At 35.2% G+C, this 13,996-nt stretch overlaps 1 protein-coding gene across 3 annotated transcripts in view; it reads left to right on the top strand.

The window, feature by feature from the left end:
• FSTL5 (follistatin like 5) overlaps positions 1 to 13,996 on the top strand; it is a 303,783-nt gene that overhangs the window by 245,605 nt on the left and 44,182 nt on the right. For 2 of the 3 annotated variants that reach the window (XM_075709267.1, XM_075709266.1), the window contains exon 10: positions 12,067 to 12,093. The exons of the other annotated variant lie outside the window; for it this stretch is intronic. In XM_075709267.1, the coding sequence (XP_075565382.1) occupies positions 12,067 to 12,093 (27 nt within the window). The remainder of the gene's footprint in view (positions 1 to 12,066; positions 12,094 to 13,996) is intronic. 3 annotated transcript variants of the gene reach the window in all.

The following is a 13,996-nucleotide window of genomic DNA, read 5'->3' as shown; positions in this document are numbered from 1 at the left end:
GTTCAAAAAGCGGGTAGATGTGGCACTTCGGGACATAGTTTAGTCTAGTCTACCCTTGATTGGTTTAGTGTGGACTTGGTAATGTTAGGTTAATGGTTGGACTGGATGATCTTAAAAGTCTTTTCCAACCTAAACGATTCTAGGATTCCAAGTATGCTGCTTCTATACCAGACCTGAAGAAGGGCTTGTGTGTGTTAAAGCCTGTCTGCTTTTTCCAACTATACCAGTTGCTGCAGAGCCAATTGTGAAGAGCCTGACTGTCTTCTTGAGAACCTCTGTGTAGGTGCTGGAAGGTTGTTATTAGGTCCCCCCAAAGCCTTCCTCTCTCCAGGCTGAACAAACCCCATTCTCTCATTAATTTTCTTCCTGGTATGCGTACATTTTATAATGTGGTCTTTGTTCTCCGTTCTTCTTCCCAGCAGGGCCCTTGCCTGAGAATTTTTAGGATTTGTAGTCACTGTTGGAAAAGCTATATTTTAATCTGAGAAAATTTGGCCTTAAACTGAAAGTAAATGTTTCATGAAAATGCTCTACTGTAACTGGAAACTACTTATGATCATTATGACATTTTATACAAATGTAAAACAATTGTTTTGTTTTTCCCACTAGATATTAATCTTTCCTGTATTTATTAGAATTTTAGATTCATAAAGAAAACAAAAATTCTAATCACTTCTGTATTTCTTGTGCCTTCTTTATTGGCTCATTATATACCCTTTCAGAACATTAATTTTAAAGTATCATGACTTTGATAGTCAACAAAAGCCATGCAGCATATACAGTGAATAGGTCTGTACATCCTACTCCTACAACAGTAGCATGTAAAATATTTCTGAATGCAAGAACTGTGCTTTTTTAATTCTTTAGAGACCGGAAACTCTTTTTGTGCTGTTAATTTCATTTTCCCTCAAGTTTGCAGTTAAAGCCATTGAGAATGAGATAGCTGGTCTGGGTGATAGCTGGATAACCCCTGTGGTGACTGGTAAAAACATTCTGGGGATTAACGACCGGGTCTAAATATCATTGAAGACTGTAGAGTCTCCCTACTGTCGTGCTCCTCTAATAATACCTGAGACAACTCAGCTGTGTTGGAAGCAGTCTCTGGCATAATCACATCTGTAATACAAATAGCAGTTTAAAATCTGGTTTTAGTTTCATTCCAATGTAGTTTGATGTTTCAGAGCAGATATTTCATGGATTCATAGATTTAAGCATGATAGAACTATTTAATCTAACTCTAATCTATCTTCTCCGTTTCACAAGACATTAAATTGCAACCTCTTGTGCCTGAATACAGATCTAATGCTTTGTTTGCCTGAAGTATATCCTCCCAGAAATGCATCACCTGAGTTAGAGACACAAAGAGTTGAGGAATCCTCCATTTCTCTTGCTATTTTGCTTTACTGAGTTTCACTAATATAGAATAATGCTTAGTTTCCATTTTAAAGTCAGTTTTTCCTTCAGCGTCCTCCTTTGATTCTCATTTTTTTTTCCAATAGATTGACCTCTTAAGAATTCTTGCCCTGTGAATGTACAATCATTAAATATTGATTACTTTCTCTCACACACACTAAATAAAAGTCTCTCGTAATAAGACAGTTACTGTAGGACTCAGCCTTTTTGCCTTGAGGATTGTAATTCATTTTGGTACTGCTTTCTTTGAAGAAGCAAATGTATTCTTTGTTTCTTTAATGTTCTGGAGAGAGAAATACATATTTGGTAATACTTTGCTTCTGAATCCACTGATCACTTGTTACTTTTTTCCCCTAGTATCAGCAGTGGAAGTTTATGTTTATGTTTATATGTTTAGCTACCACATGGCCTATATCCTATCAGGCCTCACTTTCCAAATCTTGCTCCTTTCCACCTGTCTCAGCCCCTCAATGTAGACATAGTCTGCATTACTTTTCCATAGATGTCTACATTTGCCTTTGACTATATCAAATTGTAATTTATTTTAGAGATGTACTTGACAACGCAATTCAAACAACTTTTTGAAATTCTGTTATCTATCATAACAGGTAATTCACAGACTTCTTAGGAAATTATTTTATGTTTGTTCACAGATCGTTGATGAAAATGGTTAAGACAAGACTCACTACCCATTGCTCTGGAAACATTCTGGCACTGTTGTCTTCACCTTTTACTAATGATTTAACAATGAAACCTACTTTTTCAGATTAATCAGTTTGGCAGTTTGTAATTCAAGTGTAATTTTTTAAATTTAATGTGTAAGTGCTGTTTATTCTTTTGCCTGGGACATATACCCCAGTCTAACTACTGAATTATTAGTTAGACCCTAGCCTAGCTACTTGAGATATTAAAGTTTCAGGGAGTGGGAGAACTTCTAGAGGCATGTGCAGTGGTACTTCTTTTGAACTTTATGGTATATTCTCAAATTTATTCAAAACTAATAGCACCAGACCAAACATCCGCAACAACTTTTAGCAAGTGTTTTTATGTACTACATTTGGACCTGGTTATTTTAAATGTTTGTCTTGACTACACATCATTTACCCCCTTTTTTGATCTTTTGTAAGGTAGAAAGTATTTGATCAGCCTTCTGTTTTCAGTTCTTATCCTCCTTCTGTACAAATACAGGACAAAAATATTTATAGAAGAATATTGTCAATGGAACATTTAAAAAAATCTGGTTGATATCAGTACAATTTAAACCTTGACTAGCTCTGGTATCGTGATGCTTTTGTTCTACCTTTAGCAGTCATTTGTGATGATTTCCAGGGCCTTTGCTGCTGCACTGGTGTAAAGGAATATCAAGCTGCCGGAAATTCTTCTGTTAGCACAAAAATAGAATGTTAATTGTAACTAAGGCGGCTACTTTTCTTAAGGACTGGTGTTTCTCTCTTTTTGTAAACAGGATCTTCATTCTAGCACTCCAGCATCTCTGCAGTAACTGATAAAGGTGGCTTTTTCATTTTCTAGCTTACAGTACCTGCACATGCAATATAAAGAACTCTCAAATCTTTTGTTAACTGATAGTTTTCTCCTCCATACTACTGGATTTAGCAGCATTTAAAGCATGAGCACACAAATTGACAGCTCCACTGCAGATTTACGTTGATGACTACATTTGACAGTCACAAACACAGATTTGGATTAACCCAGCTCCTAGAAGCCATAAGGCAAACCAAAATCATCAGCTTGCTCTTGTTGAAACTCTGTGTGGAAGTGGAAGAATTTAAATATAGAACAAAGATAATTTGACAGTGTATCTTGACAATATATTTATGAGAAAGGTGGAGTGGGCAAGATGTTACTGCCTTTTTTATTGATACAAAATACAATAATAATCAGAAATAGAGGAGGAAGAAATGGCAACTTTCATCTGTGGATTTTTTTTTTTTTTAAGGTTATTTTCATGGAGTATTAGGACCAATGGAGTTGGTCCAAATTTCAATTCTTAGTCAAAGTAATGTTAGCTGATTATGAAATATAATGCATAGCTAAAGAGTATAAATAAACCATTTTGTGAGCTTAAAAAAAGATAGGAAGAAAAAATTATACTAGTGTGAGAATATTTAATTGATATACTGGAATAGAGTGTATCAGTGTAATCTGCAGATCTAAAGAAGAAAATCTGACAGTACAGAAAGGAAAATAAAAATAGTGATTATCAAAGATGAGGGAACATTTTCAGAGGGGATTTCAGATACTTAAAATTCTTATCTTGACTATTAGTAAAATATTTTGAAGTAAAATAACTTTTTTTTTTTTTTTTTTTCTCAATGACTCTGATAGGTACATCAGTTCTCCTTTGGTTTCCTCTCAGTTTCAACTTAGCATAATCTTATCAAACTAGAGTCATAGATCATGAAAACATGTGCTGTTCCCTTTAAAACTAAAGAGTTTTGTGGGTTTGTTGATGTTTATTTTATTTTCTGGTTTTTTACAACATTTTAATTTCTCTTAATGTTTTCCAAAACTTCATTTGATAAAATGCAGCTTAGTTTGCCACTGATTAATGTGGCTTCTTAAGTATTTCTCTAGATTTTATTGCGACATATGCATGCACATTGAAGAGACAACTGTCATGATAGAAAGTTATCAAGTAATGCTATTAAGGCATTCTCAAGACCAATTTTACAGTACTTGATGATATTTTAATATTTAGTAGCTTCTACTCCTGGTCATCAATCACAGACTCTTGTGTTACTCATTTCACCCACTATGACATTGTCATATACTGCAAATCAACTTCTCCTACAGATTTTTTTCACCTAAACACACAAAGCAGGATAAAAATGATCTGCCTCATGCACTGTGTCTTGGGGCTAAATTTAAAAAAAATAATATACCTGTTCCATGGCATTAAGTAGATCTGTTTCTAACTGTGCTTTTTTTTATGTAGTGTCATAGTCCTGTCATGTAACAAGAGGTTATGTGAACTGAATGCTACTGACTTGACAAGTTTATGGCCATCATAAGCAACCAGGCATCTCCACTATCTAGAACTTGGAATGAGACTAAAAGCCTTTTGACTGTGATTTATGGCCTAAATTCTCTCTGAAATGCTTTATGCAACTTTAATAGAATCTTCCTGTCACATCTGATACTGAATGGTACCTATTTACCTAATTTCCTCAGAGATAATTTATGCTGGCATTTTATTTTATGGCATAGCTAAACAAGTTTATATTTGTTGACAGCATCAGAGGCAAAGACTTTATTTCAAACTTCCAAGTATAGGGTAGGAATTCAGCTCATGAACCATTTTTACTTCCTATCAGTGTAGACTGAATTGAGTTAATATGCTATGGTAAAGGACTTCAGCATGATTCATTATAAAGATTTATAGAAAATAAATTAAAGAACAATAAGTTAACATGGTCATATTTAACCAAAATGTAAAGTGTCACTTGTGCCTTTTAACTGATAAATAATAGTTTAATATTCATAAAAATAGATATTTGGTTATTGTATTAACCTAACCTGAAACAAAATTAAAGTGCATGTCACATAAGAACAGAATGGAGTTTTGATAGAATTTGTATTGACATAATTACTTTAAAAATAGTTGAAACTAGCAATAGATAACTTTGGGAAAAAAAGAGTTTGCTTCACAAATAAAGGTTTATATATATTTAGATTTGTATATAAACCCAACAAATCTGAATTTCTTATCAAATAAGAATAAAATTAAAAGCAGATATGTGCATACATGTTTTCATTCTGCTTGACAGTGGACGTTGAGCAAAAAGTGAATCACCTTAACCTCATATTCACTTTTAGCACTATCATTTTTAAAATAAAAATAATAATTAAAAACTTGTGTGGCTCAGCAACCAGATACTAATGGTGGTATAGATTTACTCTGTAACATAAAGGCATGTGTTTATACATTAGAGATATGAAAAAAAGAGTAGGATAATAATTACATTCTTTTTATGATGTGTATAAGATTAACCAGAACTGTTGCCAATGGTGGTGGCTGTCAGTGTAGTAAGCAGACAGCATCCCTTCAAACATCTTGAAATTACTTTTTTATGTAATTAAAAGTACAGCAGATGATGGTGGGACAATTCTGAAAAATAATGTTGAATTCCACACTTTTGCCATATGATCTTATTACATTTTCCTTATTGCCCTGTTTTCTATTCCATCTACTTATGACCTCTTGCCCTTATGGGATTGAAAGCTTGGAAAGGGACAGTGGTTTCCTATCTGATGGTAGGTAGTCTAGCACAATGAGCTGATATGAAATTGTGGATTTTTATTTATCAGCTGTTACATTCTGATACAAAGTCAAGTAAAATATTTACAGAATTTTAAATACAAAGTTTCCATTTTGATGAGACAAAACATGGAACTAACAACAGTAGTTCTATATTAATGAACAATTATTATTTGCATTTCAGAAGATATCAGTGGATTCCCCCCCCCCCCCCCCGGTTTATTGGAATAATATATAATGCAGAAAAGATGTCTTCCCATTTTTTTTCCCCTCTTTTAAAAGCCATTTTAAACTGCTTTGTTCTCTTAATGCAGAAAGCTAGGAAATTTTTCAGATGTTAAGGTTTTAATTGATGTCTATTTTGCTTATGAGTACCAGTGCAACAAAATAACATTTTATGAAATAATTTTATTTAGCTTTCATGATATGTAATGCCAGGAGAAAAGAAAGGAGTATTTCAGATTATTTAACCACAAATACATAAAATAGGTACAAAAGAACGACAGTTTTTAATTACAAAAAAAAGTTAATAGATTTTAAAGTTTATTCAGCATTTTCTTGGATAATGACCACTGAAGCATGTGATAGAAGAGGGAAAACTATTTCTGTAAGAAAATGAAGTATTGTACTTAAAGAATGAGTTTCTTTTCTGAATCTTATTGCCCTGATCTTGTTTTTCTCTCGATATATATAGTATTGAGTGCTGATTACTGATAATGTGAACATCTAATTATATTGCCAAAAGGAAGCAGAATAGCTACATTTAATCTCCAAACTCACTGAATATCCATCTTACAAATATATATATATACACACACACACACACACACTTACTTTATTTCCAAAGGTTATGTCTTCAATGTTTGGAAAAAAGAAAGGGAGGAAGAACACTGTAGTTGACATAGTTGGAAGGTTTGACATAGGCTGTTGAGACAGAAAAGTGAATGTAGTGACATTTATCAACAATGTGGTAAGGAGTAGGATACATAATTTATTTGGAAAGTGACATTAGTACCCTCTTGTTCATTTAGTAACAGAAATACCATGGACTTTTGCACTTGCTGTTTCCATCCAAAGCGGATAAGATTCTGTACTGCTGTTACAGTCTGATGCAGAATTTCATGAAGTACTAAGGACAGAGTTTACTGAAAAATGTGCAACCTATTACCATTCAGCCAACATAGAAAATGAGTAACAAAGATGAAGAGTAGGCTTTCAGATGTTATGTCAGCTACTCATAATCAAAGGCTGGGTCTGAGCACAAAAGCATACAATAGCTGTGTAAGGACCATGAAAAAGTGATTTTTATGGAGCTGTAAGTATGCTTAAAAAAAAGGAAAGAAATCCTCTTTCAAGAAAACATGTATTCTCCCCTGTTTTGCACTGGGTGGGTTGGGGGAGAGAGAGGCACGATGCAGGGTTCTTTTTGGATATCGACATAAAAGGCCCAGCAACAAATGGTGTAATAAAATAGCTGCTTTAATAAGATAGAATAAAAAGAGGAATATAGGTAGCAAATAAATCTTACGTCCCTTCAGATGCTGGGCACCTTTCATTCACGTGTCATCAAGATGAACTCCAGATGGATTTTCCCATGGTACTCTGCACAGATCCTGTCCACGCTCCTATACCGTCATGGCTTTTATCTTGTGTAACAAACAAAACCATGTATCTTCTGCCAGGCTGCAATTATCTCTGTCATAACACCCACCAGTGTGCAGTGCAAATTATTATAGACATTCCAGCATATACCCTTGCAGCAGCTTCCCATGCTAACATACAGGCTTCTCAAGCCTTAAATACAAGGCACAATGTAGCAGACACAGCCTGCTCAAGGTCACTAACTCCTTGGATGCAATGTCTTCTGCAAGGCTCTCAGTACATCTCCTGATATTATTTAATAACTGTATGTTGTCTGAATACCCTTCTTTTTATAAATCAGGAAATAGGGCACAAGAGAATGTGGTGGTGTTCTGTCTTAAACCCAGAAAATGTTACTGAGATCTATCAATAATTATGTATTTTTACATCTTGAAGTTTATAAATGTGTGAGAATTAAGTATAGGATGTGGCTGAAGATGTTAATTTTTGCTTAACCAAAAAAGAAAGTAAAAAATATGTTCCTTAGCATACTTTCTATCTACAGATGTTGTACTAGTTCCAGCATTGCAGTCTTTATCTCAAGACTGGACATCTTTCTTGAATAGAAGTTATAGGACTGATTAAAAAAATGTGAGGTTTCTTGATCTGTATTGGGTGAGGTGATGGCTGTTATTTACGATTTTATATTGTACTCTTAAATGATGTCTCATTTTTCTTCAAACTGATTTGTTCACCTTAATATTAATAAGTGTGGGGCTTTTAAAACACTCTTTTTATCCCCCTTTTTTTTTGAGCAAAGCTCAGAACCATTCATATCATTTTGCATTAACACAAATTAATGTGTTCTGTACTTAGCATCTTAAATCATTTCATTTCATGTTGTGTAGTTCCACACAGCAGAATAAATGTAATTTCTATTTTCTTTCCTATGTCACCCCTAGAAAAAAGACTGATAAAAAATAGAACTTTATGGCTAAATTTACAGGACCTCAAGTGACATATATTACATGTTTCTTTCCTCACAATGTAAAGAGAAAACTAATTTTAAAGAAAAATTTCCCCAGGTTGCCCTGGGGAAATTAATTTGCTTTATTACAGAAAAAAGGCTATATAAGATGTCATAGACAAACACAGAACTGTCATCTGAATATAGAGCCACTGTCTGGGTATGCAGGAATAAAGTTAGATGTTCCAAAACCGACTTGGAGTTGAATCTGGTGAGGGACATAAAGGGCAAAAGGTGGGCTTCTGTAGAGACATCAGGAGCAGAAAGAAGGCTAGGGAAAGTACGGGCCTGCTGCTGAGTGGGACAAGGGACCTGATGAGAAAGCACATGGAAGGGGCCAAGATTTACTGAAGGTCTTCTTCACATCAGTCTTTACTGGCAAAACTGGCCCCAGGAAGGTGAGACCAGTGGGAAAGTCTGTGAAGGAAGTCTTCCTCTGGCAAGGAAGCCTTACCCATGGTGGATAGGGTCAGATTAGACATCATTTAAACAAACTGGACATTCACAGGTGAAAGGGTCTGGATAGGATGCACCCACAAATGCTGAGCAAGCTGACCCATGGCGTTGCGAGGCCACTCTTGATAATCTTTGAAGGATCATGGTGATCAGGGGAGGTTTCTCCAGGCTGGAAGAAAGTCAGTGTCACTTTTCAAGAAGGGCAAGAAGGAGAATCCAAGACGTGATAGGCCCATCAGCCTTACCTTGATCCCTGGGAAGGAGATGGAGCAAATAACCCTGGAAACCATTCCCAAAACCAGGAAAGACAAGAAGATCTTTAGGACTAGTCAGCGTGGATTTACAAAGAAGAAATAATGCCTGGTCAACCTGACAGCCTTCTGCAATCAGGTGACTAGCAGGGTGGATGAGGGGAGGAGGGAGTATTGTTTATTTTGTCCTTAGAAATGCTTTGTTGCTTTGGACACAGTCTCCCATGACACCCTCAAAGACAAACTGATGAAGTACAGGCTAGATGCACAGACAGTGGGGTGAATTGAAAACTGGCTGAACTGCCAGGCCTGAAGGTTGTGATCAGTGCCACCAATTCCACCCAGAAACCAGTCACCTGTGGCATATCCCAGGGCTGTTTCTTTCCTCGTCCTGTCTGTCAAAGTACAAGTGACCGATATAACATATCAACAAAGGGAAACAAACATAAGCACTTTAGCATTCCCTCTTTGAAGTTGTCAGCTTTTATACAGAAAGACTTGGCTGCATAGTGCTTGCAAAGCAGATGCCATATTTAGTTGATGGGAAGTACAGTACTATATTGTCCCAATTTCTTCTCCTTTTGGTCATGGAATATCTTTGGGGAGACTTCAGTTGCTTTCATCCTGCAGTGAAAAAAATTATTTTCTGTAGCTCTAAAGCCATAAGGATACAGTTCTCTCTTAAATGTTCTTTTTATACAAATCAATACCTTTTCCTTCTTGTCTAAACTAAAATAACTCAAGATCTCTTAACCTTTTCAGTCCATTCTTTCTGTAGTTGCAGTACTGGTCATCTACTGATTAGGTCTTTATTTAAAAAATAATAGCTGTCAATAAAACATCAAACTAATATTCTATCTCATGACGGCAACTTATAGTCAGAGGCCTAGTTTCAGAGAATAATCAAATAGTTTAAACATAAGCAGCCAAACGTTATTTAGAAGACAGATGTTAAATACTCTGTTCATGCCTGCCACTGAAATATACAGTAAACCAAATCCATTTTGTGCTGTCAGCACTGGATATAAATCTAAGAGTCATACTGGTGTTAGCAATTTAGTCACCAAGAAGTTTCATTCAGAGCAGCTGGATGTCTGTAGGACACATACGCAGCCAATGTAGTCAAAAATTCCTTCAAAGCTAGTCTCTTCTGAAAGTAACAACCTGAAATCAGAAGAAAAAATATAAAGGCAGATGATTAAGAAATAAATTTAAAACATGTTGACTCTATTTTGACATTAGCAGTAGTTCAACAGAAATTTTGCCTCCTGATGTAAACATTTAATACTCAGCCTGAGTAAGTGACAAGATGGCACACTCCATTAATCTTGGCTTCTGGCAGTTTATTGGACCCTAACGGTTCAAATATTAAAGGAAAGGCAAGAATGATATTTGAAAATAACGCACACATAATAGTCCAGAGAATTAAGCTGGTTTAAAGATAGTAAAACACAGACTGACCATGGTTGAAAGCTGCACTGATGTTCTGTGTTGTGACAGGGGAACTTTTTTATTATAGTATTCAGTACCACTTCAACAGTATTACTGCTACTTTCTATTTATGTGGGGATCTCTTATTTGTACACTGCAAAGCAGTGAAGGTAAAAAGTAATCATCACCTTTGTTTTATCAAGGGATAACTGAATGACACTGTTTAAATACTGTGTCTAAGGTCATATAATGAGGTAGCTCTGTTGAGAAAATTTGTGAAAAAAAATCAGGAGACAAAAAATAGTAGAGGAGATGGAGAGAAAAAACAAAAGCCTAGTAGTTCTGTTATCGTAAGCCTCTGAATCATGAACTTGTCAGAAAGTAGATTGACACTTTTTCCAAGGACCCTTCTACGTATTTGGACCTCTGTAAATTTTGTCAGAGCACAAGAATGAGAGAAATGTTTCACTGCACGAGGCAAAAAGCCCATCTTGTTCCTGTCCTCAGCAGTGCCCAGTAAAAGATGCTTGGGAAAATTGTAGTATCCGGGACTTTTCTGGAGTGATAGTTGTTCCTGTTTCTACTCTCAACATTGAGTAGTCAGCAGTTGAGGGACTTTTGTGTACCAACATAATTTTTAATAATGTGTCTTCCATTACTTTTTCCTAACTTTTTTAAAAACACTTTAATGTTTTTAGCTTTTGCAACATTGTGTTTCAATGAATGCCACAATTTCAACGTGTCTGTGTGACATATGTGTGTTGTCTGTGTTGTATTCCTTTCCTTTAATTTTTTCTCTATTTCTTAAGATCATTACTTTACAAAACATTTTCATTTTCAGTGATGATGCTTTAAACAATTTATTCCATGGCATGCTGAGCTCTCAATATTTAAAATTTGCAAAATTGTATTAGCTTTCTTTTTATTCTCCCCAGGCAGAAAGAACAATATTAGGATAATTAGTTTTGGTTGATCTCAAACGTCTAAAATCCAATTGTTAACAGGATAGCCAAATACAACTTATCTTTTCATGAAAAAAGCAACTTAAACACTTAGTTGGTTACCATGCCATCTTATAGTTTCCCATCTTGGTCTTCCAAAGATAATGACAAAAATTATACAGCATGACAACTTTAGTAGCATGGCTGTGTTACAGCAATACAGAATATCTTGTATGCATTTTGGTTTTGCATGTTTCTCTCATAACTATGTCCTGAAATAAACATCTTCAAAGTCCAATGCTTAAAGGAAAAGATGAAAATTACATCACCTGTAATAAATATACATAATTTATGTGTATGCAAATTCCATGTGCTTTTTGTAATGGATTATGAAACTATTGATAAAGACTACTGGAGTTAACTTGGGGTGGAGGTGGTATAACAGGGGATGATAGGGTTTACGCTAACCCTAATAACTATGGTTGCTAATCACAGTTTTGTCACATGACATAGAGAACTTTATTTAATCTTATTGTTAATTCACTGTTTCCATTGATTTACCCGTAGAGGTATTTTAGTGAATCAGAGATTAAATCATCATAATTATTTCAGAAATGATATATCATTTCATGGTTTTTTTCTTGTTCATTTGTGTTTTCTGTTCTTTCTCTTTCTTACATGCTGCAGTTGCAAACATATTGTGGCGAGAGCAAGGTACTAATACAGATAGCTTTTTTCAGATTTTATATATTATGATGAAATGCTCATCTATTGTTCCTTTAGTATGTTTGGTTTGGGGTTTTTTGTTCATACTCTACAGTTACAGTAATTACCTTCCCCCTTGCAACTTTTGGGGGATTTGATTTAAAGAAAAAATATAGTGGAAAATAATCTTTTAAATGCTCATGCCTTTGTGAACTGCTTTTCCTTTTGGGGAGAAAGAAGGAAATAAGTTGGTCAAAAATTTCAGACAATCACTCAAAAATGTACAACAAGAAGTTCAGATTTAAAATGTAGACCTTCAACTGTTTGTTTGCTGACATGATAAATCTTCCAACCAATCAGCCTACATGCTGTTGGGATTGATCTTCCTGTATGAATCATTCTTATTTGACAAAATTATAATCTTAAACAGTTTAATTAAAATTAAAGTACCCGTTGTTGCTTAATGAGACAAATCATTTTCTTCTTACACTCAGGAAGTGTTTGTAAATGTTGGGAGGGGGAATGGAGTTTGTGGTTTGTGACCATCTGAAGGATAAATATAAATACAGACAGTATCAGGTGTTAATAACACAGAAGGCATGGAAACTACATTTTACTGAAAAAGATAGGTATTAATTTATATATATATGAGATAATCTCATACAGCATATTGCAGAAAAATATCACAATTGAAATGTTGTCATGAGCTCTCATTTTGTTGCTCTAAGTAGCATGTTCTTAATTTAAAGTTGCAATTTAGGAATTAATGTATTTCGGGAATAGGAAAGTTTTCAGTTATTTCCATTGGAAGACTGATAATATTATAAGTGGATCAGGCTTTGCTATGAATTCATGCTGCAAATGGTATTTCTGCATGTTTCCTAAAGATTTATTTTAAATTAATTAAAAGATTCAAAAATTTGATATTTCATTTGCCTAACTACATAGTAACCTTTGGCATTTCCCAGTGTGTTTACAAATATGAACTAGTTTTATTTTTTATATTCCTGTTTTACGTTGCTCAGCTGGTATAAACAATCAGTTCCCTGATTATAGTGGAGCTCAGCTGTGATCCTCCTGCTCTGTTGGCCTTACAGAGTACAAATGACATATTCAGAGTTTCATGCATTTCCACTGTTAACAATTAAACTGACTGTCCTGGTTTTGGCTGGGATAGAGTTAATTTTCTTCCTAGTAGCAAGCATAGTGATGTGTTTTGGATTTAGTAGGAGAAGAATGTTGATAACACACTGATGTTTTCAGTTGTTGCTGAGTACTGCTTATGCTAGTCAAGGACTTGTCAGCTTCCCATGCTCTGCCAGGTGCACAAGAAACTGGGAGGGGGCACAGCCAGAACAGTTGATCCAAACTGACCAAAGGGCTATTCCATACCATATGATGTCATGCTCAGTATAGAAACTGGGGGGGTAGCCCGGGGAGCAGCGATCGCTGCTCGGGAACTGTCTGGGTATCGGTCGGTGGGTGGTGAGCAATTGCATTGTGCATCACTTGCTTTGTATATTGTTATTATTATCATTATTATATTGTTATTATTATCATTACTATTTTACTTTATTTCAATTATTAAACTGTTCTTATCTCAACCCAGGAGTGTTTCTCACTCTTACTCCTCCAAATCTCTCCCCCATCCCACCAGGGTAGGGGGAGTGAGCGAGCGGCTGCGTGGTGCTTAGTTGCTGGCTGGGGCTAAACCACGACACTGATGCACAGCAAGTTTCTAACACCAAAGTTTTCAAATGTATGGTATTCTCACTGCTTATTGGGAAAGTATCACGTGTCTTTTATCTTGAATAAAACTGAAAACATGATTGGCACCCCCTTGATTTTTTTGGAGGATTGCCCTTTCAAGTCAAGTCCTGTGTTGCTTTCAGTGGTTAGAAAACATTTAAGA

Source organism: Pelecanus crispus, chromosome 4 (assembly GCF_030463565.1).
Source record: "Pelecanus crispus isolate bPelCri1 chromosome 4, bPelCri1.pri, whole genome shotgun sequence".
Lineage (NCBI taxonomy): Eukaryota > Metazoa > Chordata > Aves > Pelecaniformes > Pelecanidae > Pelecanus > Pelecanus crispus.
Note: the sequence above shows the minus strand (reverse complement) of the source record. Positions and strands in the feature narration are given on the sequence as shown.